The 27,854-nt window shown below is 48.7% G+C and overlaps 1 protein-coding gene across 3 annotated transcripts; it reads right to left on the bottom strand.

The window, feature by feature from the left end:
* Positions 1-132: 132 nt before the first annotated feature.
* LOC102445430 (uncharacterized) lies at positions 133-27,854 on the bottom strand. Of its 3 annotated transcripts, XM_014574607.3 has the most exons (6): positions 22,675-27,854; positions 22,330-22,579; positions 19,331-19,452; positions 8,502-8,600; positions 6,024-6,188; positions 133-3,508 (listed from the first exon to the last, which is right to left on the bottom strand). In XM_014574607.3, the coding sequence occupies exons 2-6, from the start codon at positions 22,460-22,462 to the stop codon at positions 3,362-3,364; spliced, it is 666 nt and encodes a 221-aa protein (XP_014430093.1). In that variant the 5' UTR covers positions 22,463-22,579; positions 22,675-27,854; the 3' UTR covers positions 133-3,361. The 3 variants fall into 3 exon arrangements, with proteins under 3 accessions (XP_014430093.1, XP_014430092.1, XP_014430096.1); XM_014574606.3 differs by having other exon boundaries at positions 22,330-27,854; XM_014574610.3 differs by having other exon boundaries at positions 19,331-19,449; positions 22,330-27,854.

Genomic DNA, 27,854 nt, shown 5'->3' with positions numbered 1-27,854 from the left:
TCGTGGAATAAGTTTAAAAACAAAAAGGCTCAGTGAATCTGCCTTTCCCTTCTGGATAGCTGTGCTCCAGTCCAACTGGAAATACTGTACTTTCTGCACAGGAATTATCCAGTTCCAGGCACAGCCATTTTGTTTCTCACTATTCATTGGAACAGTTCCTGTCCTGACTGCATCTGATGTACACTGGGAATTCTGAAAAAGGAATAGAATCTGAATTCTAATCCCAGCTTTGGTACCAGCTCATTCTGTGGCATTGGGCCCCTGCCTCAGTTTCCCGATTCATTATATATTTGAGAGTTTCTGTCTGTTGAAGAACTCCTTCTAAACAGTAAGAGCTAGGACCACCAAAATGGGTATGCCACTTCCTCTTATAATTTAAAGCAAGATCAGGGTTTGGTTGTGCCAGGACAATGGGATATGCCTGTAATGTGACTCTGTTTTATGAGAAACAAAGGGAGGGATCTGATAGCAGGGACAGTTAGCTCATATAATGACCACAGTGGGGCGGCAACAGACAAAAGATGGGCATCAGGACAGCTATAATCCCACAGAGGCAGGGGTGGAGAAAGCAACAGCTATCTACTCTATATTTGAGAGAGTTTGTAAACACCCCTACGCCTGTTGTGCCTGCTGCAGCAGCCATGGAGAGATGCTTCTCACATGACCGGAAGCTGCTGCGGTGAGACAGGGCTGGGGTTGTTCTCTCTCCCTGGAGCTGCCTGCATACTGAGCCCCCCAAACCAATGATTTACAGGAAGAAAAACAAAAAGTATTTGAGTTAAGGAACTGAGCAACGCTGGGTAAATCTTCTAGTTGGTAACACAGGGATAATGACCAACACTTTGGAAACATGAACTCATAATGTGTGTGAAGTAGGAAAGCAGCTATTCCCATGGGGGAAACTGGAGCATGGGATTTGCTGAAGGCTCCAGAGTCAAGGTTATTACTCAGGAATTAGTGATTCAGTCGATGCCTCCTGGTTTGCGCTAACTGTAATCACAATTTTTAATAAGCAGGAGTGACCTATGTGGGGATCAGATGCTTTATTGAATCCTGTTGTCATTCCTCTTCCTCTTAATGAAAGAGTTTTTAGTATATTGGTAAAAGTAATAAACCTGCATGCAAGGAATTACTGGGTTCCCAATGCTGCAGTTTATTGGCAGGAACAAGTACCAGAAGGAGCTATGTCTATTGTTTGTGGTTCTCCTCAGAGGGGAAAGTCCAGGGAGACCCAAACCACCAACTCTGCTCTCATGATGAGCTCTGGGTGTACTGGCAAAGCTGCAAGCCTCACACAGAAGTTTCATTGTAACATTCCTGTCAGCTTTGGTAGAATAGGGAACTCCAGGTGCTCCCTGTCCAAAAGACAGCTGCAGAGAATGAGAATGTTTAATCATGAAATAGCTTTGGAGTTACGGCCATGTCCCGTCCTGCCATGGTGAGCATATTTAAAAGGGAAACTGCCATATTGATTGTGGTAAAAAATAAACCACGACTTTCTAAAGTTTCACTCTAAAACAATGTGTCTGGATTTTGCATCCCTCCTGTTTGTAACACTCATGTTACAGCATTGTCCAATGGCATAGGAATCAGTGGGGGGAAAAAAAAGGCTTCCTGAATTCTAAAGGTTTTGGTTTTAATAAGTGTGTAAAATGTTCTGTTCCTATCATTTCTAGCATAATGTGATTTTTTTTTAAAAAAAAAACCCTTATCCATGCCTCTTACTTCCTCAGATTAGTAAACAAGTTATTTTTAAAAAGAGTCCTTCATTCTAGACAGTGCTTGGTCCTGCCATGAAGGCAGGGGACTGGACTCGATGACCTCGAGGTCCCTTCTAGTTCTGTGATTCTAATTATATTTTGCACTGTCACTCACCTTCTACAAAACTAGACTGGTTGGTTTTATTTTTGTCCTTAGTTTCATTTGGCACTGGCACTATCCTGTTGCGTTTAGGTTTAATACTGCAGAAGAGAATTTTCCCTTCTCTAGTAACCACCAAAAAAAAGTGTGTGTCATTCCAAAATGAAAACCTCATTGGCTTTTTGTCTCTTTTTTTTTCTTTAACACTCAAACCCTAACAAATTTATTCAATCTCCCCCTGACATAAAGGAGGTGATGTGGCCACAGTTTCAAAGCTAATTGGACTTGAGTTTGGAACTCCCAACTTGGGAAGAAGTCTGAGAATATCATGCTCCTGAGTTGAAGGGTGAAAGAGGCATACCCCAAGGCCAAAATCCAAACAACACAACTTCTGTTTTGTCAGTCTGCTGAGCAGTCATTTCACAGCACTCAGTCACTCCTTAGATATCTTGTGATCTGACTGTCTCTGTTTCATCTACCATATTGTAAACACTTTAAAAGTTTATCCTGAAATATAAAAAGTAGGTGGAAATCTGAATTGCAATTGCAACATCACAGGGATAATTAGATTATCTGAGCTACAGAGCTCAAATTGCCTCTTGTTTATGAAGTGGTATCAGCTTGGTTCATCTGCCCTTGCTCCTTTCAGGGTGAAATCCCCATTAACACTTTCCCAGCTGCACATCTTGGTACACCGCTCCTGCTGTTCTGAAATGCTGCTGTCCTCTGACTTTTGTTGATCGCATTGTGAAGCATCTGGCTGTTCAATCCCCAGAACCCTAGCCCTTGCTGAACTTTTATCTTGTCTGAACTTAGCAGACTTCTCCACATAGCATTTTATATCCCAGAAGGATGTGAATGTGGAGCACCTAGCTATGATGACAATAGCTCTAGTACAAATACATTCATACGGCATTGGCAGGCCAGGCTTCCCCCTGGTACCTGATAAAGTAAATGTTTTTACAACATAGGGAGTAGATAAGATAAAGCATTTAAGGAAGAAATGCTGAGCTTCGGAGGTTTAATCCTTGGAGTGGGTGGCAGTAGCTGCTGCAGCCTCATAGAGGTGTATTACAGTGGAAGAGCCACCTGCCTTTTCTCCAGGGACAGTCCTTGGCTGGTGGACCATCACCTTTGCTCTGCCCTCTCAAATACAACCGAAATGACTGAGGATTATTCCATGGTCTTTGGTTAAGATAAGGTTACTAGAGTGGAAACAGTGGAAAAGAAATGGCTTCAGGTTTATTCCACCGTTCCTGGGAGAGAGATGGCTGGTAGATAGATCCTGGTATTCACTCTACCTTCATTCTTGTGTGGGGAGTCAGTGGATGGAAATCTCCACTGCTTTGCCTGGGATCTGCACAAGTGGTCCTCAATGGTTTGTGCAACTGGATGAAGGCATGAGGTGCATCTCTGCCCTGCAGGAAGGGACAGACGTCCCAGGCCTTGCGCTGTCCTTGTGGCAGAGGGAAGGAGAGGTGTTCCAGGGTTGATTCCCCTTCTACACAGCTGTGTTCCTTTGAGTTGGGTAGCTGATGGAGGACGGGAATGCATCCAGCAATCTGTGTCCGTCTGGTAACTCTGACCCTGCTCCGGGTTCTGGGCAGGCTGGAGGATGACGTAGGGCTTGCTCATAGGGGGGTGGCAGCTGAGATAGAGGAAAGAAAAGTCCATTATGCTGAATAACAATAAACACTGGTGAAGATTACCCCGTGTTATATAAGAGGTTTAAGTGAGTCCATTCACACCATTGTCACGGCTCTGAAATTCAACTCTCTGGGGCCTCCATTACACCCTCTACACTGCCACCTAGATGAGTGTACAGGAGGAGATTATGAAGAGTTAAGGTGGAAATCCAATACAGCTATTACGGCCATCCCACCCACTCCTACACTGCATCTCTTCATCCCCATCTGTGGCTCTTGCTAAGCAGCTCAGGAGCCTGTCAGCATTTCTACTAAAAACCTTTTCTCAGGAAAATCTTCCATCCAAAATTATTATTTTTCTGTTAAAATAAGATTGGCGTTAGCATATTCCCCATCCCCATCTATAGTGTTCTGTACACTTAATGCCAGCTGTTGCTTGTGGGTATCTATAAGCCAGACCTGACAATTCAGGTGTTTATACTGCTCCCATCACTAGAAGCTGTGGCCAAAGCTTCTCAACGGTATTTAGACTCCTAACTCCCACTGAAATCAATGGAGCCTAAATACCTTTTGAGGGTTGGGGCTTGAGTGATTAAAACATCCCCACTTCTGCAGAGGAATCAGGGTGAGGTGAGATGTGTGGTACAGAGCAAGGAGCTAGAACTCCTGCATTCTAATCCTGGTTTTACTACCATCTCCCTCTGAGGCAAGGCCCTTCCCTCTCTGTGCTTCAGGTTCTCTGCCTCACAAGGTCCTAGGCCAGGGGTGGCCAACCTAAACCTGAGACGGAGCCAGAATATACCAGTGCACATTGTCAAAGAGCAACAGTTATGACACCAGCCCTGATCATCTCCCCACCACCAATCTCAGCACATCCCGCCCACTGGCAGCCCCACCGGTCAGTGTCTCCTCCTCCTTTTCCTTGTGCCCACCGGCATCAGCTCTCAGTGGGAGACACTGGAGGGGGGAAGTGTGGGTATGAGAGGCTCAGTGGAGAGGGTAGGAAGTGGCAGGATCCTAGAGGCACTGTGGAAGGGACAGCGCCTAGGGCAGAGCTGGGTTGAACAGTGAGCACCCTCCAGCCCAGTGGAAAGCTGGCACCTGTAGCTCCCACCCTGGATTTGGTACCTATGTAAGGAGCCGCGTATTAACTTCCGAAGAGCCACATGTGGCTCCGAAGCCACAGGTTGGCCACCCCTGTGCTAGGCAGTTTCATAAGTGTACATCATGCACTCTGCACATTAGGGATGTAACCGGTTAACAGGTAAGCTTACTGGTTAACAGCGGCCTGGCTGGGCTGGAGCAGCTCCCCCCATTGTGCGGTAGAGTGAACCAGGCCTGGCTGGAACAGCTCCCCCCATTGTGCGGTATAGTGGACCCAGCCTGGCTGGAACAGCTCCCCCCATTGTGCGGTATAGTGGACCCGGCCTGGCTGGAACAGCTCCCCCCATTGTGCGGTATAGTGGACCCGGCCCGGCTGGAGCAGCTCCCCATCCACAGTGTGGTGGGCCCAGCCTGACCAGAGCAGCCCCCATGTGCAGCATGGGTCAGCAGGCCTAGCACAGCCAGAGCAACTGTGGCCGGAGCAGCCTGCAACACAGTGGGCTTGGCCAGGCTTCTGCAGCCCCCCACCCAAGACACAGGTGGGAGGGGCACTCCAGCCTAGCCAGGCCCACTGTACCACACTGTGGGCGGGGGGCCACTCCAGCCCAGCTGGGCTGCAGCAGCCCCCTGCCTGTGGGATCCCAGTTAACATTTAACTTATTAACTGATTAAACAGGATTTTACATCCCTACGGCATATGCAAAGTGCCATGAGGAGGCCAGGCTAAGAGTCGTAGTGTCCATTGCACTGAATCTTTTTTTGGATACAGGCTTAATGGCTCAGCCATTAAAGAAAGGAATCCCATGGGAGGAATCCCACTATATTAAAAGATTCACAGATTTCCATTATGCCCTAGACAGGCCTGGATGTGGTATGATGGAGAGGATGGTACAGCAGACTTATCCCACTGGGGGTGTTGCCACAGGACTGACCTGCTCAACTGGATGTAGAAACTTCAGACAGTCGAGACCTCCCTGGCCTACTGAACAGAGAGCTGAAGGGTTGGCAGGTGAGCAAGCCTATAATTTATGAACAAACCCAGGCAGGGGGGAAATATTCAACAGTCATCGCAGCCAGGAGGGATGCCAGGGGGGAGAAGAAGGACTTGGAATCCTGTTAGATCCCAAAGGCACATTTCCATCTTCAAAGAGACCAGCAACCCTGTGCCCTCTCCCAGTGTGGTTTTTGGAGGCCTTGCTGCAGATGCACAGGGGAGGGATCTATCGTGCGCTCGCAGACTGTGGCATTTCCTGGAGGTCAGTGTGCCTTTCCCAGAGCAGCTGCAGAGATGGAGGAGAGAGGGCCCTACCGATGCAGTGCAGAGGGCTGGGGAAGGCCTATCAGGAAACAGGATGGGACAATTGCTGTGCTTCTAGACAGTCAAAGGCAGGATGCTGGCAGCCTTCCACTCACCTCCTGGGAGGGGTCTGCCCACAGCCCAAACCTCTCGGCAATCATCTGGTGGATCTCCCGCTGCCGATCCTTCTTCCGCACGCTCTCGTAGCTCGGCAAGCGCAGCTGCTCCCAGGGAGGGAGCTGATAGCTGCTGGGGGGTCCAACGCAAAATAGTTCCTCTCCCTAAAAATATCCAGTGCCGCCCGGCACGGAAACATGTCATACGGGTGACTCAGGCAAACAGCGCACCCAGTAAGCGAGGAGCTCTCAGCCCAGGAAATCCGTTCAGGGTGCCCGTGCTCAGAGCACCCCACTGAATGCCCCCAGAAACCAGGGTCTGTGGAGCCCTGTCTCTAAACACACCCTCTCCAGCACTCTGTGCTGACAGTGTCCTTGAGTTCCCATGGCAGCCCCATGCCTGCAGCATCCACGCCCAGGAGATTCTGCCCAGTGTTTCATGCCCAAACCCTCCCTGCAATAGGACCAAGCTCTCTGGCATCCTGCTCCTACAGAAGGGGATTTTATCCTGATCTTGCACCCAGGAATGGCCTCATTCTCTCCCTTGAATCTCGCAATTCCCCCGGCCCCTACACCCAAAGCATCTTTCACTGTGTGTCATGATCTCTTTGCAGCCCTGTTGCTATAACTGGGCCTAGGAATTTACCCTCATTGTAAGCTCAAGTGTAAGAAATTAGTAACACTAACCCATGAGAATTGCTGGGAAAAGGGACAAAGATCAGGCCTGGCAAGCAGGAAGAGTGGGATGCTGTTAGAAATTAGGCCTGATTGCTGAGCCAGATCTGGGGAAGATGGGCTGTTTTGCTCATCACTACCCTGTGGGGTCCTGAGTGGACCAGGTGTTGGGAGGGAAATCAGACGACTGCTGGGTGGGAGATGGGTGGACCGGAAGCAAGCTTTATCATAAAAAAAATGAGGTGCACTGTGGCTGGACTACATGCCTCTGCTGGCCATGTTTCATGAGGCATAAGGGATCGGTTGGCAAAGGCTTTCCTTGCCAACCGATCCGCGTCTTGACTGCCGTGTTGAGCCGACGATCAGCTGAGCCAGCACAATGCGGTGGCCATTTTTATTTTAATGGAGCGGGGGATATTTAAATCCCTGCTTCATTGACTATGTCGGTATGTCTAATTTACATGCCTCTGCTGGCAGAGGCATGTAGTCTAGACATACCCTTAAAGACTAACAAATGTATTTGGAAGTATCAGAGGGGAAGCCATGTTAGTCTGAATCTGCAAAAACATCGAAAAGTCCTGTGGCACCTTATAGACTAATAAATTTGTTAGTCTATAAGGTGCCACAGGACTTTTCGTTCTTTTTGCAAATGTATTTGAGCATCAGCTTTCATGGGCTGGAACCTACTTTATCAGATACACTATGAAAGCTGATGCCCAAATATATTTGCTGGTCTTTAATGTGCCACGGGGCTTCTTTTGTTTTTGCTGAGACAAACTAACATGGCTATACCGTCTTTATCATGATGCTGCAACCTCCACTTTCGCTTGGGACTCCAAGATCCATCATCACCCCATTGGGTATGCCTTGGCTTGACCCTGAGCATCATCCTGACACCAGGAACCCAGGTGACCGCCTTTTCTAGCTTTGTTGGGGTTCTCTTTCCCCTGCCAGTGTGCGTTTGTCTTATTTTGTCTTTCAGGAAAATGGGACCAGACTAACAGCTCCAGTTATGATCAGCTTTAATACCACCTCAAGGACTCTCATAAAGGGGAGGGATTCCTTCTAGGGATATAAGGGAGTAGTCGGCTAGTCAACTACTTGCATCCCCCCTGCTTGCTGCCTCTGTATGCAGGCCGCTATGGGCTTTGCATTTAAAATGTAGTAGGAACCGGGCAAGCGGGCAGCCCGGCTCATTCCCGGCTTGTGCTGAGTACGGGACCAAACCCTGCTGCAACTCTGCAATTTAAAACCCAGTAGGAGCTGGGGGACAGTGCCTGGCCCCTACTGCCTTTTAAATTGCAGAGCTGCAACGGGGTTTGGTCCAGCACCCAGTGCGAGCTGGGACTGAGCCGGGCTGCCTATCGACTAATTGAGTAGTCAATAAAAATTCTATCGACTACTCAATTAGTTAAATACCTGCCTCTTAACATCCGTAGGTCCTTCCAGAACCTGTCTATAGCTAACGGGAAAGGGAGCCAGGGTGTTAAAACGGAAGCTTCACTTACTTAATACTTTACATTGCAAATGTTTTCACTGTTTTTCCTTTTCTTTATCTTTATTAAAGGGCGAACATGCTCTGTAATAGTGTGTCTGCTTATATGGTCTCAAGCAGATGGAGGTCTTTGCATACCAAACCCAGAATGCTGCTTAAAACTTTAATGTTGGACAGTCACAGGGTCACAGAAAGACCATTGATGCTCTGGGCCCTTTTAGTCCATCAAAATTAATACAACAGCCTTCTTCCCCAGAGCACTCTTACCTACCCCATCAGGGAAGACCCTGTACCCACAGCACCCTCACCTGCACCCCTGGGTTATCGGTGGCGCTCTCCAATTGCTGTGCTCCGGATTGGGGTCCCATCAGCCGCTGGTTACTGCTGAAGTATGGAGGAGGACGGTCCTACATGGCATGTTGGGAAGGGAAAGAAAGATAAATTAATTCAAGGTGACAGTCCTGGCATTCGGTGTGTGCGCTGGAGGCTTAGGGAGGCATGCAGTGTGCTCAACACAGTGAGCGGATTGCTGCCAGCAGGCAATAACATATCCAGTAACCTCTGCTAGTACCGAGATGGAGTGTGCTGAAGTTGCCATCAGTAACAGCTGGAAACAGCCCTGACCTGTGCAGCTCTGTAAAAAGTCCTGAGATCTGCTCTCTGGGTCTCCCATTCTGTTTGGCTTTCCTACCCCATCCCTAGCTCAGTGCATAGGCTAAGTCCCCTATTCATACTCTTTGGCTGCAGACACTTGCTTTGCAATTCCAGGAGCCAGCAAGGCAACCTATAGAAACACCTAGGAGACTATTAAAACCAACATGTAGCACTTTAGAGACTAACAATATATATATATATACACATACACACACACATCATCATCATGAGCTTTATCCTATGAATTGGAGTGGAAATAAAAAAAAACCAAGATAGATAAATAGATTAGATATAACAACAGAAGTAGTACCTGTCAGTTGTCTGTCTGATGTTAATGAGGCTAATTAAGTGGGCTGGATGTATCCCATTCATAGTTTTTGATGTGAAAATAGGGATGTTAAAGGCAGGGTAAATTGGTTTTGTAATGCACCAACTAGTTAGTCTATGTCTAGATTGCAGAGTTTTTCCAGGATACCTCTGGTATCCTGGAAAAACTATGCCACATCCAGGGAACACATCTGCTTTTTTGGAACAGTTTCCAAAAAAGCGGGCGCATTCTTTAGGCATCCCTGTATTCCTCATTTTATGAGAAATAAGGGATCTTCCGAAAGAGGAGGTTTTTCTTACATTTGGCCCATGTAGACAGGCCAAATGTTGGAAAAGCCTCTTCTGAAAAAAACAGCGGAAAAAGATACGCAAATTGTGAACCGCAATTTGCGTATCTTTTTTCAAAAAATAACCGCAGTGCAGATATAGCTTTAATGTCTTTATTCAAGCTCTGGGTAACAGTGTCAAACTTGTAATAGATTAATTCCAGTTCTGCAGTCTCTCTCTAATTGCTTAGTGAAATTCCTATTGTTAGGGATACCTATTGTTCTTATTCTGAGTCGCAGACCTGACAATGTGCAGCTGTTAGCCTGTGGAGGGAGGGTTGGGTTCCTTGTGAGCTGTGCGGTTATGGGGTTACACGAGGCACCTGACCCTATGTTCTCTTAATACATCATGGATTAGTTCACCTTTATCTAAAGGGATTTCAATGCAGCAATTAGTTACAAATGATGAATTTTCAACTGTTTCCATTAGGAGATGACAAATAGCAATGTAAAAAGATCAAACCTGACATTTTAATTGAATAACTATTAGAACAAAAACACCTTAAAGACTAACAGATTTATTTGGGCAGAAGCTTGCGTGGGTAAAAACCACTTTGTCAGATGCACCTGACAAAGTAAGTTTTTGCCCACAAAAGCTTATGCCCAAATCAATCTGTTAGTCTTTAAGATGCTACAGAACTCCTCATTTTTGTAGATACAGACTAATACAGCTACCCCTCTGAAACATATTAAAACACACTTCTTTGTCAATACATATAACAAACCCAGCTAGCAATGGCCAACTAAAAAAGCCATTAAAACAACAAGACAGAGCAGGGCAGTGTAGAGCAGCTAAGATGGGTAAGAATCAGAGGCGAGAATGTGCCTTTACTCTTCCTCTTCCTGTCTGCAGGGCTTCTGGGGTGAAGGGGCGCAGTTCACTCTTGTCAGGAGCGTTGGAGGGCTCAAAAGAGCTGGGTTCCGAGCAGTAAGAGAGCTCTGTTCCTAGAGGCTGGAGATGCCAGGGGACTGTCTGCACAGCAGGGAGGAGTTGCAAGTGGTGCTGGTCGTTTGCATTATCCACGGGCTGAAGAACCTGGCCGGGTCTTACTGCAGCAGTGTGTTTTGGCTTGACAGAGCCTCCAGGAGCTGCCTCTGCACCACTCTGTTCTTTTGGCAAGGCCTTCCTTGGCAAGTCCCACACTGTCTGTGGCAATCGGGTTTGAAAGCCCCATTTCATCCTCTTCCTGGCTCCTCAGTCAGTGCCTGCACTTCTCACGTATTTGGGGAGGGGGCAGTGGCACTCGGGGATGAATTCTGCAAACATCCTAGCCAAAGTTTTCCCTTTCTTCCCCTCAGGCGGCTGGACACACTGCTGTTGACAGAGGCCCTGTTCTGGATGACCCAGCCATTGCAGATGCCATGGCTGAGAGTATGAGGGGAAAAAGAAGCCAGCCTGAGGTTATTGTTTGTTTTCCAGACAGGCCATAATTGTGTTTCTTTCATAGGTATTTGTGACTAGTCCCTCTCTCACCCTGTGAGATTCTGCCCAGTCTTGGGAAACCTGAGACGGTAAATGGTATGTGCATAGGAACGGAAGCAATACACTGGGATGTGTACCCAGTACGTGCTGCCCTGCCTCGCTGCAGGGCTGGGGAAGGGAAGTTATGCAGGTCCAGTCCAGATTGGAGCTCTATTTGTGGTGGAGGCAGTTCTGTGCTGCCCAAGGGATCACTGACTGGGCACTGGGATGAACTGGATAGTAACTGCCCCTCCATCCTGTTGGGCTGTCCTACCTCTCTCTCTCTACGCTGCTGTGGCAGGTGAGTAGGAGGGGCAGAATGGCCTTATGCAAACAGGCAAAGGGCAAATCAGCAAGACTCTCTGGGAGGCTATTCATCAGAACTGCAGCAGGAAGGGGAGGGAATTACACGCTGTGCTGTGGGAAAAGGCTGTTTTCTCCAACTGGAGAACCCAAACTGAGCAATTCCTCAGTCTTCAGTTCTGCTTTGTCTCCCCTGCCTACATGAAGAGCAGAGGAAAATGACTGGGAGCCTGCAATGACTGTATAGTACAGCATGCGTTCCAGGGTATCTCACCTCAGCGTGGAGCAGTGCATTTTGCACCGATGCTGGGCGCACGATATGTGTGTGTACCTGACCTAGGCTATGAACGTGGGCCAAAACTCCTCTCCCTGTCACCAGTCTCAATAACGAGTGATTTTTGACAAGTCTCAGAAGGGGAGCTGGATTAGCCTGTATCTGTAAAAACAACCAGGAGTCCTGGGGCACCTTAAAGACTAAGATTTACCTAGGCAGTAGCTTTTGTGGGTAAAAACCACTCTGTCAGATGCATCTGTTTTTTACCCGTGAAAGCCTATGCCCAAATAAATCTGTGTCTCTAAGGTGCCCCAGAACTCCTGGTGGCTTGTATTGATTTCTGAGAAAAGAAAGGTTTCAGCTGCCATTTTGAGCAGGGGGAGCCAGTGTTTTTGAGGAGGGGCAGGCTTCAGACACAGGCCGACTGAGGGAAGGGGAAGGAAAGCAGGCAGATGGGTACATGCCCTCCATATTGTGGGCCTGAGGAGGGCCGATGGTCGGGGGAGTAGCGTGAGACAGAGGCTGAATGCCCTCATGGATCAGCCGCTATCTTGGGAATGTAGATGGGGTCTGGAGTGAGGGGAGTAGAAGAAAGGAAAAAGGCGGGGGCTGCAGGCCTGGGGCTCTGGAGCAGAAGCTTGCTCAGGTAACACAGTACCCCCACCACCTTGGAGACATCGATACTTCCGCCTCCATTGTCTCTCTCTGCTCCCAAGCCTGGGTTGCTAGCTGGCACTCGGGTTGCATTGCTGCAGGGTGGGATACAGGCTGGCTTTCAGTCTGGTCTGTTTCAGAGTCCTCACTCCCATCCACATCCTGGCTCTGAATGGGAAGCTCTTCTCCATCCTTATCCCAGTCACTCTCCAATGAGCATGGCTGGTCGGCCTTGGAGGGCAGGAGGTGAGAGAGCTGGGAGCAGAAGCTACAAACTGGGTTGGGAGGGGGTATATAAAATTGAGTAAAATCCTGTCCAGGTCTTTACAAAATGGACAGATCAGATGCTCAATGCCCCTTGTCTTCCTTGCACTCCTTGTTTTAATGTTGGCCATCCTGAGCTGCTTGCTCTGTATCCAGCACTAGCAGGTATGTTAGTCGTGACCCTTCGTGGACATCTGCTTTGCAACCTCCACAAACAGCTTTTCTTTATGACGGTCAGACACAAGAGCTTCATAAGAACGGCCGTACTGGGTCAGACCAAAGGTCCATCTAGCCCAGTATCCTGTCTACCGACAGTGGCCAGCACCAGGTGCCCCAGAGAGGGTGGACCGAAGATAACGATCAAGCGATTTGTCTCCTGCCATCCCTCTCCAGCCTCTGACAAACAGAGGCCAAGGACGCCATTTTATCCCCTGGCTAATAGCCTTTTATGGACCTAACCTCCATGAAATTATCTAGCTTCTCTTTAAACTCTATTATAGTCCTAGCCTTCACAGCCTCCTCTGGCAAGGAGTTCCACAGGTTGACTACACGCTGTGTGAAGAAGAACTTTCTTTTATTAGTTTTAAACCTGCTCCCCATTAATTTCATTTGGTGTCCTCTAGTTCTTCTATTTAGGGAACTAATAAATAACTTTTCTTTATCGGCCCTCTCCACACCACTCATGATTTTATAAACCTCTATCATATCCGCCCTCAGTCTCCTCTTTTCTAAACTGAAAAGTCCCAGTCGCTTTAACCTCTCTCATATGTGACCCGTTCCAAACCCCTAATCATTTTAGTTGCCCTTTTCTGAACCCTTTCCAAGGCCAAAATATCTTTTTTGAGGTGAGGAGACCACATCTGTACACAGTATTCAAGATGTGGGCGTACCATAGTTTTATACAGGGGCAGTAAGATATTCTGTGTCTTATTCTCTATCCCTTTCTTAATAATTCCTAGCATCCTATTTGCCTTTTTGACCGCCGCTGCACTGATGCGTCTCTCTCTCGAGGGCAATGCAAGCCAGGGAGTGAGAACACCTCCAAGCAGCAATGTGACCATGTTGGGGGGGTCCGTGGAGCAGAATCGCTCTAGAGTCACAAGAACGCTGATGCACTCGAATCAAAGAGCAAATGGACTAAATCTAGCCCTAGGCCTATTTTTAAGCAAGGGAAGGGGTCATCTTAGGAACTGGACACCAGGGCAGGGGAGGACACACTGATAAACGGAAGCTCCGTGATGGCGGGCTGCAAAGCAGCAGGAGTTAGCCACTGAGGAATGCAACAGTAATATGCAGTTGCTGCATGCATGCACGCAACCCCCAGACTGAACTAAATCAGCTTGCAACAAACTTCATCCCCTGAGGACTCCACAGATTACAATAAGTGTGGCATTAATGTGCTGTGTTGCACTGCATTGAGCATACACTAGCAATTTAGAATCAGACTAACTCATCTTGAACCAGTACAAGCCCTGGATCTATGCCAGTGTTTTCAAGTTTCAAGAATCTAGTTTCACTGAGATACCTAATGGCTGTGGGAAGCATCTTTCCTCTAGCGTAGATAAAAGCAGTCTGAGAGGTAAGTCTTTTGCCCAAGGCTCCAGAGAAAGCAAAGGCATGTCCACACAGGACGTTATTTTAAAGTAAGGAACAGTATGAATGCTACTCTGGAATAGCTCCCCAGATGTAGACACACTCATTCCAGAATAAGAATTCATTTCCTTAATCCCATTTGGAAGTGGATTAAACAAAACAGGATTGAGACACTTTTATTCTGGCATAAAATGTCCAGACAATGGGTGCTATTCCATAACAGCAATTGCACTTTAAATTCACAACCCACCTTACTCTGAAATAACTGCAGGTGTAGACTCATCTGCAAGTGTAGACTCATCCCTTATTCTGATATTGGCACAGGAAGCTATTTTGCAACAGCTAGATGGTAATTTTCCCCAATAAGACCTTGTTAGCAAGGGAAAGATTAGAGCTCTGGGCACTTTCTTGTTCCCAGGTTTGTGTTCCAGCTACACCCACCTTTTCCAGCAAAGAACTTCTCCATAGGGGAGGTGAGGAGGCCGACTGTAATTGCCCTCACTGGAATTTGGCCAAGGGCAATCACTCACAGGCTTGCAAAAGTGTCATGTGATCTTCTCCAACTACAAGTGGATGGGGTTTTATGTTTCATCCATTCTTTGTTTCTCTTCTTGTCAGAATCAGTGCATTTATGGCTCTCTCTCCAGCTAAGCCTCTGCAGCTGGAAGTGGCTCTGCAGATATGGCGCTGTGGGGGAGGGGTATGTGTGTGTCCCATTGTCTCTTAATGACTTGAGAAAAAATCTGTAAACATTTAGTAAATATGGTTTTTTTCCCTTCCTAATTGCCTGCCCTGCAAGATCAGCTCTGGAGCTGGAAAGGTGAACTACAAAGCAAACAGAAGATTTACTTTTGTTCTCTGCTGCTTATAAAGACTGTCTCACGGTCTACACCCACTTCTGTAGGCTTTAACTATGTTGGTATGAGGTACAAAATGTTTTAAACTGAAATACAGTAAAACCTTAGAGTTGTGAACACCTTGGACATGGAGTCTGTCCGTAGCTCTGAAATGTTCATAACAGAACAAAACATTCTGGTTGTTCTTTCAAAAGTTGACAACTGATCACAGACTGAATACAGCTTTGAAACATTACTACGCAGAAGAAAAATGCTGCGGGACTGTCCCTTTATTTCTTTGTTAGTTTATGTTTAACTATATCTGCTTCTTTGTTTCTGGTCTTTGCTACTGCCTGACTGTGTACTTCTGATTCATGGGTGGTGGGGTGAAGGTAGGATTCAGGGAGGCAAACCTCCAGCCCCACCCCTACCCCCCACAGGCACCAAGCCACCCTCCCTCCAGTACCACTGAGAGAGAGGGCGGCATGTGGCCCCAGCCTCGGACCACTGGGGAGGGAGGGTAGCGTGTGGCCCCTGCCTCTCTGGCCCTGGACCACCAGGGAGAAAGGGCGGTGTGTGGCAACCAGCCTCCTTGACCCTAGAGCACCAGGGAGGGAGGGTGGCACATGGCCCCAGCCTTGCTAACCCCGGAAAATGGGGAGAGAGAAGGGCATGACTCCAGCCTCCCCAGGCAGCACGCAGACCCAGCCCCCCCCACCACCTGGAACATGGGGAGAGAGGAGGGTGAGCAACCCCAGCCTCCTCTCCTGGAGCATGGGAAGGGCAGGTGCTTGGGGCTGCAACACTCCGCCCCCAATATGCTTATAGTAGGCGTTCTAGGGACGGAGTGTGGGAGGGGCCAGGCTGGCAGTTTGGGAAGGCAAAGCCCTTCCCCCACCTAGCATATCCACTGCCCGTGCTCTGATTCCAAATGAGGTATGTGGTTGACTGGTCAGTTCGTAACTCTTAGGTTCTATTGTAGTTAAACTGGTCCAACCCCTACTTGGTTGCAGCTATAAAGGTGCATTACGCCCATATAGCTTATTCCCCTTTTCCACATGGCAATAAACTATACCGATCAAAAGTACCTTCACACCAATGTAACTGTGTCCGCACTAGGGGCAAGGGGGTGGAAAGGCACTATTGCTTTCACCAGCACAGCAGAGTTAAAGTGGTACCACTTCTGTAGACGAGGCCTAAGAAATTTCCCTGCTTGTTTGTTTACATCGCAAGTATCAGCCCCTCATTTCTGCGGACTCTGCAGGAGGACTCTGGCTAGATGCTAGGAGGGCTGAAGAGATTTAAGCCTTGTCTTCACTACACAACAAAAAAGGGACAGGGGAATGTTGCAGAGAAGGCAGTTTTCACAGGAGTGAGGAGATCTAAGATAAACCCTGGTCATCAGCTTAACTGAAGGTAACTGAAGTGAAGCCTCCTCTTCACCAGACTTTTGCCTGCAGAGAAGGATGCGCCTTTTCTTACAGTGAAAACAAGGCCATATACAGACTAAAACCCGGGTGGGGAACCTAAGGCCTGCCTGGATCTGGCCTCTGAGGCTCAGGGCTCCCCACCTCTAGCACTGGGGAGTCTGTGCTGGGACTCCAGCCCCCCTGCAATCTCTCCATGAGGCTGGAGCACACAAAACCTACTATCCTGGGACCGCCTAGGCGCTGGCGTGTGAGAGGAATGTCGGGAGTGTTTTCTCCTTCTCACTCAGGGAACGTGTCAGTGAGGATTTTTTTTTTTTTGCTTCTCAGTTGTGTGTGGTCCCCGACCCATTTTTCTGTGGGTCAGCGGCCCCCAACCCAAAAAGGGTTCCTCACCCCTGGACTAAAGGAATCCACAACCCCTCTTAGTAGTAGGGAAGAAAAGATGCAGCCTCATATCTGGGGATCCTGCAAAGGTTCTCTAGCAAAAAAATGTAAATAGTAATGTAAACCACAACCAGCCCCTTCCCCTTCATCCTTCACTACCACAAAGGTGCAGCAAAGGAGCCAGGCACAAGAGTGGCTTTTGCCTTTGTAGCTCACCTTGGGCTCTTTCTGGCTTGCACACCACCACTCTGCAGTGACAACAGAAGAGGGAAGCGGAATTTAATTATCTCAATCACATGCAAACAAGAACAGGATCCGGCTCACTAACCAGTCATCTGAATGCAAATACTGGGCCGTTCCCTGGAATACGCTGGTTTTACAATTCTCTAACAGAGGGTTTCCTTCCTCTTCCCAAGGGAAATGGTAGAAATTCAAGCAGCTACGACTGAACCAGCCGAAAGAGCAAATCGATGGCGTCACAGGGCCATGGTCACTTCTCTCACCACAACTGCACTGACATCTGCTTGACTTGCAGGAGGACAGCTGCTCACTACCTGTGGGGAAAAAACCCCTTTCTGCTGGGGTCTCTTGGGGGCCTACCTTGTAGGGAAACATGAAGACACCACAAAGAACAGGTGTGACAGGTGTGTGCACTGAAGCCTCCTACATTTTCACATCTCGGTGAAAGCAGGAGACTAGCTTCCATGAACAGGTGTTTGCTAGAGCCTGCTGGCAGCTCCCCATAACATATCAATGTGGAGAGCACCTCCTCGGAACAGCTGAGGGGAAAGGGGTGAAGTAATCCAGATCCAGGGGTCTCCTGGCCCCTTCCCTCTGTGCAGGGAAAGTCAGCAAAGAAGCCCTTGTTTCCAGTATGATCCACTAGTGGGACTTCTCAGCCCACGATGGCCCTTACTTCAGTGGGACTCTAATATTTGCCTTTCATGCTCTGAAGGACTTTCTCTCTCAGCCTCGTGCCTCCTTCCTCTCCTGAGCTGCTATCTGTTTAAGAACGGGGAAAATTCTAATTACTTCTTGTCACATCATACCCATGTGTCTGTCTGGATGCTTTCTTGTGTGCAACAATCCCAGGGCCTTTCTGGCCCATATGCGGAGGAAATTTGGGGCACCACTGGGTCTTCATATGTACCCACCTGCCTCTTCCTATCCCTGTTCTGTGGCTTCTGCTTCCTCCAGGGAGGATCTAGTTAACTTACAAGTGAGAAAGCCTGCCAGACCTGTTAGCAGAACACTGAACTTGTGAAAGAGCCATTCGAGTGGCAATAAAACCATATAACAGGCATTTGCCAACCCCAGGTATATCCTGTCAATTTGTGAACTTACTGTGGTAGTCGACATGGCACCTTAGTTTAAAATGTGCGTGAAAAATATTTCATGAGTGTGTTGCTGAAGATTATAAAATCACATCTCTGAAAAACCATTTGTTCCCTTCCCCAGGCTGCCATTGGGCATAGGGCACCAGTTTAATAGTACTGCAGGTACTATTCATTTAATAGTACAGGGTCCCATCAGTCCTAATGAAGGCCCTGAACAGTTCTGTACCCTTCCAAACTGTCTCTCCTTTGGAACCTGAGCCCTGCCGGTTTTGGAGGTCAATCCATCACAGGCAGGAATCAATCCCGCAGAGGCAGGGAGATGGGCTGGATGATCTGGCCTTTCCTACCACTAGCTTTCATGCCCAACGCTGTCCCCAGGTACAGCCCAGGTATGAGAAGGGCTTCTGGCTCTGACTGGCTCCCTCAGCGCAAGCTGTTGAGTGGCAAATTGCTGGCATACCAGCAGCAAAGTCTTATATTTCCACTGTGCTTCACAGCAGCTTTTCCTGCTGTGCCATGTGCCTGTGACGAGAAGGCGTGCAGCAAAGCCTGGCTGCAAACAGGAGGGCAGGAAAGGCAGAGGGGAGGGAGCTCTCTGTTACACTGTGGGAATAAAACCCTGCTGACGTCAATCACTCAGGGTGTTCTCTGATGCTCCTCTCCTAACTCTGTGATTGCCCCTGACTGCTGCTTTTCATCACTAAGGCTATGTCTACACTGCAACGCTATTTCAGGATACTGGAGTATCCCGAAACAGCTATCCTGTGTCTTCACAGCAAACCCGTTATTTCAAAATGTAATGGGCTCGCTACTCCGATGTCCCTGTAAACCTCATTCCACAAGGAGGTAGGGACGTTTTGGAATAGTGGGTTATTTATTTCAAAATTAGATCGAAATACAATACACAATTAATTTGCATAGCTCAAATTGTGTATCTTATTTCGAGCTACGCTGCCATGTAGATGCACTCTAACTGTCCAATATGGCAGGTTTGGGTGCAAGGGTCTCTAGCTGGGCTTTGTTTGGAGAGAGAATGAATGAGAAGCTGAGAGAGTCAGAGTCTTTCTATGCAACACACTATCATTCAGTAAGAGAACCATGAATGGGGCCACACCACCATCCAGCATCGCACTGGCTGGGGGATCAGACTGCACCAGGGTTCTCTAACCAGGCTGCTGCAGGGTTGCTGACTTCCAACCTAGCTCCAAAGCAGCACAGTACGGAGATGTAAGGGATTTGCAAGTAAGGGTTAGGACACAGAGGCGTAGCCAGACGGGTGGGCAGGATACTTACATATTGGCTGGGACTCTGAAAGAAGCGGCAGGAACAGAGGAACTGACAGCACAGGGGGTCCCGGTGGTACAAGAGCAGTAGCAGCACCAATATCGCCACTATGAAGACAGACGAAGAAACTGCTGCCGAGATAAGAAAGAACAAACAAGTTCACCACCTGGCCTGGGATGCCCGGCCGGTCACAGATAACCTAGAGGCTCCTTAAAGCCTCCCGCTTTCGTCCTCTATCCGGCACTCCGGGGAAGGAGCCAGGTGGCCGACGCAGCCATCTGCTAGCCAGTTTCCCAACAGCAGCTGCCTCTCTCCTTTCTGAGGATGCTTAAAACCCAATGGGAAGTGGTATCTGTCTCCTTCCCTATCCAGAGGCAAACGTCCCTTCTGTGTAGCTGGGGGGGCGTGGGGAGGGGGGGCGGTAGAGCAGCTAGGTCTGTATTGAAACGGAATCTGTGCCCACTTATCCTTCACGTGGGCAGAATGGAACCAGCCCTTCTACGCATCAGAACAAGCCAATTTGCCTTTCAGCTGAGGATCTCAAACCACTTCATCTGCTGATGAAAAACACCATATATAAGAACTAGGTGGTGTAATGAATTATTATTACTATGAATTCTCATTCATTTTCTCTCTTAAGAGATGAGTCTTCTTTATAGTCTGTTGGCATACTGAGGGACTGGATGAGCATCAGCAGAAGAGCCAGGAGTATAAGCCTTGAGGATGGGCCCATAATCCCCTGTTTTGTCACATTCCTGCTCCAGCTTTCACACAAGGGCTCTCTCTCTTTCTCCCCAACTTCCATGCCTGCAAAGGGCTGGAAGGTGAAGTCTTGTGTTAATTGCATGAAGACAAAAGGGTGGAGGACCCTCGGAAAGACTGACTAGCATAGCCATATTAGAAGAGAACGGGCACCCTGGCCAGGATCAGAGATCAGGGTTCCACGTTTCCCTGGTTAGATCACTTGACACAAAGCACAGCACGAGAAAGCGCATTCCTTAGCCATGCTCGTGATTTCAAAATAATAAGCAGTATCCTCACACTATCAGGCCCGTTATTTTGAAATAACAACTCCTGCTTTCCATGAGGAATAATGTTCATTTCGAAATAGGAGTAGTGTGGATGCACCACTGCTGCTATTTCAGAATAACTCCTCCCCAGAGTCATTCAAAGTAATGACTCCCCAGTGCTTCCTGGAGAGCCGAGGTAGTGGCATCCACATTAAGGGAGCCTGCCTTGGACTAATTTTGAGGCTTCTCTGCAGTGTGGACACACTATTTCTAAATAGTATATTCAAAATCATTTCCTAGTGTAGACATGCCTTTACAATGCATGAGAGAGGTAAACAGCTAGAGCAGGATTCCTGAGTTCTAGTCGCAGCTCTGACACCGACAGGCTGCATGGACTTAAGTGAGTTATTTAGTCCACTCCCCATCCCAGTTCAAATTTCCTCCTCTGTGGATACAAAGGGCCATTTATTTATTCCAACTAACAAAGAAACATCCGGCAGCCTGTTCTGTCAACCTGTATTGACTCCATACGGTGGAGCGGGAAATAATTCCCTGCATGTTCTATAAAGCCTCCATCAGGGAGGAAGATGGAACACTTTTGTCACTTAAAAGTGTGCTCTTTGAGTCAGGGTGTCTCACCTGAAATGTTTCACAGATAAAATCTGCTTCAGATCCCAAAGAGGGAACTGTGAAATTTACCATAACACAGTTGTTTGTGTAAGGCCCTTGTGAGAGCGCCTGGCCAAAGGGCTGAGTGTTGCTATTAAGTAGCTATAGGTGTTTGCCATTCAGGGGTGGCCCTAGTCTAGCTGCCAGCAAAGGGCACCCTAGGCGAACCATGCAATCGGCACCCCCACCTCCAAACCCCTCAATGATATTGTGCCACCATTTGGCGCCCCATTTAACTTGGCGCCCTAGGCAACTGCCTAGTTCACCTGTATGGATGGGCCGCCCCTGTTGCCAATATAGCAGCAAAAACAAAGGAATCAGGACTCGGGTCCTGGCAGATACGTTAAAAGGGGATTATTTCCACATACAATGTTCAGAAAATGTAGTGTCATGTCCAGTCTCTCTGGGATCTGAAACAGATTTTATCTGTGAAACATTACATGTGAGACACCCTGACTCAAAGATCACATTTCTAAGTGGACAAAAGGATCCCGTCTTCCTCCGTGATGGAGGCTTTATGAAACATGCAGGGAATTACAGGTCATGGAAGGGAATTACATGTCAATACAGGTTGACAGAACGGGCTGCCAGCTGGAATAGCGTGTCTGTTTTTTAATGGGTCACCTGGAAACCAGGCGCTTCAATGCTAATTGTTCTGAACAATATGTGATGGACACGTGATAAAAACCCAGGTAAGCAGAATCAAACAAAATGTTCAGTTCCAGGCAGACCAATTAACGCAAGCACAGCTCCCCCAAGCCGGTAGATGGGAAAGGCAAGTTCTCTCCGCCTACCTGGGGCTTCTCCAAAAGTCCATCAGAAAAAAGAAGAAAAAATAATGTTCCTAACATAAAAGCACTTGGTGAAACCCACCCCTCACACACACTCTCCATACACATCACTGGATATTCAGCGGTGCTAAGCACCACAGTTCTGATGAAGTCAATGGGAGTTATGGGTCCCTTTGAAAATCCAGCTGTGCCGGAGGTGGGGGTGTGCTCTCCCTCCCTCTCTTGCCAGGTACCTTTCACAGCAACTCCAGAATAGAATTCCCAACCCTAATTTCACAGCCATGGCACAATGTATATGCAGCAGCACTTGGAGAAATGGGCCCTCTGTTGCTAAAGAGAGGAGAAAGGAGCCTGGAAAATCCAAGCAGGGGGGAATCAAAGGGATTTTAACTCTTGGGGAGGAGACACATTTGAGAGTTTTGTTCTCTGCCATGTACAGCTTTAAGAGTTTGTCAATGTAGCAGCAAACACATAGGAAGCTCAGCTCCTCACTTCCCACCCCACTGAAGGAACCCCAAAAGTAAGACAGGGTACTCACTTGCAGCTATGATGATGGCCACTACATTGCTGTCCATTGAAACACTGGCAGTAGGAGGAGGTGTTAGCACATCACCATGATGGGGCATCTCTGGCATTGCACTGATCTCTTGCTCAGCTGGCTGGCTCCTCATGCAAAACAGACCTGGGTACACGTAGAAACGCCAGCCATGCTTTGGAACAACTCCCCTGTGATGCTGGCGCAGCCCCCTCCTAATTATCCTCACCCACTTCTCAGTTGAGTCCAGCCTCTGAAAAACAAGTTGGTGGCTTTATTTTCTCCACAACAATCAACCTTAACCTCAGTTGCAGCTGTCTTCCTCCGTTCAGTCCATTCTGTTCTCACCTGCTAATGCAACCTTGTCCTCTGTTTTTGCCTTCCTCTGATGAGCAGATCTGGGTCTATGGTGGGCCCAGTGACATCTCCCCTTGATAAAGTGACTGGCTTCTGCTCTCTCCTTGGTGCCTTCTTTCCTTGATCGCCTGTGCCCGACCAGTTTCTGGTGGATTCCCGCTGTTTCCCCCGTGTGTATTTTGGCTTGGTTCTGATGGGTTCTGGAGTCTCCTCTTCGTGCACTGCTTCTGATCTTCCCTTCCCTTGATGCACTGACCTGGGTCTACTGGATTCTGGTCTCTCCTTTTCCTTGAGAGTTCTCTGCTGCCAACAGTGTTTGCATTGCCCCTCGTCTCCTGTGTCCAGAAACGTGTATAGGTTCAGAACCGGAGCTCCGCCCTTGGGAAACCCCTTTAAAGGGTTAATAACTTCTGGTCCGGGCCGCTTTGTTCAGCGTGGACCGGGCAGCGCATAACCCAACTCCAGGCGCTGGATCAGTCTCGGGATAGTCAGACTCACTCTCAGCTGATGCCGCACGGACCGGACCGAGCCAACCTCCTTTGTTCCGGGCCGGGCTCGACCAGGTACCGCCAGGCTCACGCGTAGATCTTTGCACCTTCCACCTCCTACCCCCCGCAGCTCTCTCCTCATTGGCTGCTGAATCATCCCTCCGGGCTTTGATTGGTTCAAAGTGAAAATTGCTACATTCTCCCAATGGAACGTTGTGTCGGCGGTTGCTGTGGCGACGCAGCACGTGGGGAGGGAGAGAGAAGCTGTCCCACGCCTCCAGCTTCCCATTATCAATGGATTTTATTGTGCATCTTAGTGCCACAATCAGCCTGAAGGTTACAGCTGCACTGATCTCCATTTAGGTGTAACGCAGCCTCACCTAGCAGCAGCTCTTCAGTCCTGGCGGAGGGCTGAGAGGAAGGTTCTGCTGCCGCTATATTGCAAACACACCCTGAATAGAGCATCCTCGTGACCTCCAATACTTTGGCTCCCCTTTCGATAATGGCCTCCCCCGTGCTAGCTCTGGCGGCCGTTTAAATAAGGGGGGAAATACAAGAAAAGTATGACACAGTGTCTCATTGAAACCCATCACACAATCCTACACGGAGAGACTCTTTAAAAATATCCCAGTCTCTCTCCAGGGGACTAAGACCCGTCAGGTGAGCCCTTAACTTACACCCGCAGGACTCTTAGGACTTACCTTTCGATGTGTCAATCGACTCCCCCTGCTTCCTCCTCCGCAAAAAAACCCCTTGCCCTTGGGCTGGAGGCTGTTTAAATCCTGTTCATTTAAAGCAAATGTTAGGTTTCGCATTCACGCACAGCTCTTGCAAGGAGCTCCCTCTGCTGGAGCTACACCGTATGGGTAACAGAACAGTCACAAATGGTCATTGGTTAATGTGGGAACGGAAGTGCGGTACAAATGTTAAGAAACACGATCAGACCACGTGTACGGGTCATTGTTTCTGCAAATGGACTTACCCAAAGGAAAGCTGCTTACTATCATATTATTGCCAGCCCCAAGCAGTTAAAATCCAGACCCCGCAAACCATGCGGGTTGAATCATGAGGGTACCTTCTGGTTCAGGCCTTCAGGGTTCATGTTTTTCAGCTTTTCTCCCTCACCACAAGAGGTAATAAAACATAGCTTTCTTTTTTTAAAAGGTGAAATTGCATGAAAAAAACCACACACAACAGTTGCCATCACCATAAACTCAGCCCCTTTGTTGTACACAGCAACCAAATGCTTTCCAAATGTCTGCCACAGAGTTCTGAGTTTCCTCCTCCTGCCCCAAGAACAGAATCCCTCTCTATTAGGGTTCAGACACCATGTAGCGATATTGCCTTGAGCAGTAACTATAACCAACACTTTTCACAAAAACTAAATACCCTTATTATTTTCCTGGAGCTCACAGCAGCATTGTGATGCTCTTGTGGAAGAAGAAAGAAGGGGAAGGAACAATACTCCATTTCAGGTCCTCAGTGAGTATTATTCCATATTTCTATTGCAATAGCACACAGAGGCCCAGCAAGGAAAGAGGCTCCATTGTATTAGGTCCTTTACAACATGTACAAAACCCAGCTCCCCCCACCGAAGATCTTCCAGTCTAAAGTCAACAAGCAAAACATAATAGAGAGTGGGAGAAAGAAACATACAATCAGAGATGCATTTACACCACAAAAATAAAGTGCCAATGTCCCCATCTGCCCCTCACTAGCTGGCTGGTTTACTGAAAGTGTCATGACCATGCTGAGTGTGGAGGGCTTAGGACAGATAGGACCATTTTTCCTGGATTTTTTTTCTATCCCTGTGTGAAATAAACTTTATGTGCACTGAGGCATGCGAGGGTGTGCAGCATCAGTAGAAATACATGGTGGTGGCTGTGAGCGCTCTGCTGATCAGCAGGGTGGCATTTGAATCTCTCCTGGTTGGCCACACAAGTGCTCAGGTTACAGGGAACACTGGGTAGGACAGACAAACCAGGTCAGAGAGAGCGTTCCACCCATATGTGGCAGTATGGAAGTAGTCTGAGTCCAGTACACAGGAAACAGGAGTAGGCTCAGGAGACCTGGGGGGGGGGGGGGGAGAGGGGTCTATTCCCAGCTTGCCACTGATTTGCTGTGTGACCTTGGGCAAGTCGCTTCACTTCCATGTGCTTCAGCTTCTCCTCCTACTCTGTGTCTGTCTACTTAGACCACGGTCTAAAACTCACCTTAGAGCCAGTCCTCAAATTCTCCTAGCGAGTCAGCAGGCACCCTCCTCTGGCAGGGCTCCAAGAGAGGGGTGGGGGTCTCTGTACATTTCCCTCCATGCATTTCCTGCACACACATCCCAGGCGCCCACTGGCTACACAGCGGGGCTAGAGCAGCTTCCAGTGCCTAGATCCATGTTACTGCTAGCATAGCCCTACGGCCCAAGGGAGTTGTGTGTAGAGCCGTCCCATCTATTGGACAGCTCAGGGTGTCTGCCCCAGGTCCTGTGATTTGGGGGGGTCCCATGGCGGCTGCCCTGAACTGCCCTATGGATTAGACAGTCCCCCATACACAGGTCAGCCAGAGGTGCCTGGGGTGGGCTGGGGCCAGCAGCAGGGGGTCAGTGCCCCTGCAGAGCTACGCAGCAGCCTGAGCTGTCATGTTTCCCAGGCCATGTCTAAGGGGAGGGGGGCTTGAGGGAACAGGTGCCATGGGGGAAGGGCAGAGCAGGGGCTGGGCTTGGGGGAAGGGTATATAGAGACACACAGCTCTGGGGCTGGCAGCTGAGTGCAGACCAGATTGTGGGACTGGTAGGGCAGTAAATGGCCTGCAGGCCTTGAGTTTGAAATCCCTGAGCCCAAGGAGGGCATGGGGCACAGGGCCTGAGGCCCCTCCCCCAGAAGGCCCCAGGTACAGGGTCCAGGACAACCCCCCCCCCCCCCACATTGCAGGACCTACCTGACTCCTTTCTCCAGCCCTGGCCCTGCTCCACTTTACCCCAAACAACACAGCCTGAGACAGTTTGGGGACTTGGTGCAGCGGCAGCAGGGTTCCCCTCCCCTCCCCTCACCATGTGGGCAGTGACAAGTGGAGTGGCCCAGCAGCCTGCTCGGCTCCCTTTTCCCCACCCATATATGGTTGTGACTATTTTCTTCCACAATTTGATCTGAGGAAGTGGGTCTGGCCCACGAAAGCTCATCATCTAATAAACCATCTTGTTAGTCTTTAAAGTGCTACATTGTCCTGTATTTTGTTTCAGCTACCTCAGACTAAACACGGCTACATTTCTATCACTGTGTAAAAAAAGGGGAGGTTGCGCAAAAAGGAAATGTCTACATGGCTTGTTTTTGCACAAAAACTCTTGTGCAAAAACAGATCGGAATGAAGCATGAGAAAATGTAGTGTAGACGCAGCCTAGGATCTTAAGGGCAGGGACTGCTTGTACAACCAACCCCACACTTCAACCCTTGGCTCAGTGGAGCTGTGCTCTCAGTTCAGGCCACTGGGGACTGCCCTAAGACAAATCACAAAAGTGAAGTCACAGCCCTGGCAGAGAAAATCCCCCCCCCCCCAGCCTGCTTTGAAATCCACCAAAGACACTTGCTCCAACTCTGAGCCAGAACGGACGTAGGCAGAGTGTTTAAAGCACAGCACTCTTGAACGAGCTCCCATTCAACTCCGGGAACACAGGGATACGCTGGGGCCGAGTGGGCTTGGCTGTAGCGACGCACAGAAGATCAAGCAAAAGCGTGGGAAGAACAAGAAGCAGCTTTTGTTTAATGCATCTGGTGCTATTTACCCATTAAATGGGAATGGTCTCTGTGGTGCTGTTAGTCTGGTTCCCAACTGCTTGGAAACCATGTAGCATTTCCTCGCTCAGCTCTCCTCAGACTCATTAAAAGGTGGTTCTGATAGTGCAGGCAGGCAGCCAGCTCTTTGCGCCCTGGGGTGTAGCAACGCACAGGGTGGCTAATAAAAGGGATATGAATGTATTAATAGGAGCCAGCGCTCCCCTTGGATGAGCTCCACTAGCTGACACATTCAGGAACAAGCCTCACTCTGCATGGGCAAGTGAAACATGGTCAGGAGCAGTATTGCCATCCTACACCTGGAAAATTGAGTCACTACCATGTCAAGGGAGCTGGACAAGGCTCCAAGGAGACCATGTATGGCCCAGAACAGAACCCAACACTCCGCAGGATCCTGCCCGTGTTTGCTCAACTCCAGGCATGTCAGTTTTTATATAGCACATATCCCCGCCTTGTTAGTAGGGAGCAAACGGTGGCGAGGAAACTCCGTGGGCCATAAAAATCACCCGTTGCCTCCAGCTGCATTCTAAGTCTGCAGTTATCCCACCCCTTCCAAAGCACCCCACCCCACGTGCGGCTTGCCTGTCAGGTTCAAGTGAGGTTTCAAGTGATGTCGAGATGTAGAAGCAGCAGTTGCCCAAGGAACAAAACAATAATAATAAAATCATCAGAGGCAAACGTGCTAGCAGCAGGAGCTGCAGAATGAAGCTTCCTGAAATGGGTGATAGATGCTGAAACTCCCTAAATAACACTCAAGAGCGTTTCCAGGCTTTGAGGACAGTGTCAACAGGGGCTGCCGTGCAAAGTTGTTACACACGGTTTCATTTCCTTCTGTGGCCCCTGCAGTGTGGTCAACAGAGTGAGCAGGTGTTCAGAGAAGGGACTGAAACAAAGCACGTGA

The sequence above is a fragment of the Pelodiscus sinensis genome, chromosome 20 (assembly GCF_049634645.1).
Source record: "Pelodiscus sinensis isolate JC-2024 chromosome 20, ASM4963464v1, whole genome shotgun sequence".
NCBI classification, from domain to species: domain Eukaryota; kingdom Metazoa; phylum Chordata; order Testudines; family Trionychidae; genus Pelodiscus; species Pelodiscus sinensis.
This window is presented reverse-complemented; position numbering and strand designations above follow the sequence as displayed.

Excerpts from the sequence above, each read along its gene's own strand:
- LOC102445430 (XM_014574606.3), bottom strand. The coding sequence starts at position 22,462 with ATGAGGAGCCAGCCAGCTGAGCAAGAGATCAGTGCAATGCCAGAGATG. Across the intron at positions 6,189-8,501 it reads CCGATAACCCAGGGGTGCAG|GGAGAGGAACTATTTTGCGT; the intron begins GTGAGGGTGCTG and ends GGATATTTTTAG. Across the intron at positions 3,509-6,023 it reads GGGCAGACCCCTCCCAGGAG|CTGCCACCCCCCTATGAGCA; the intron begins GTGAGTGGAAGG and ends CCTCTATCTCAG.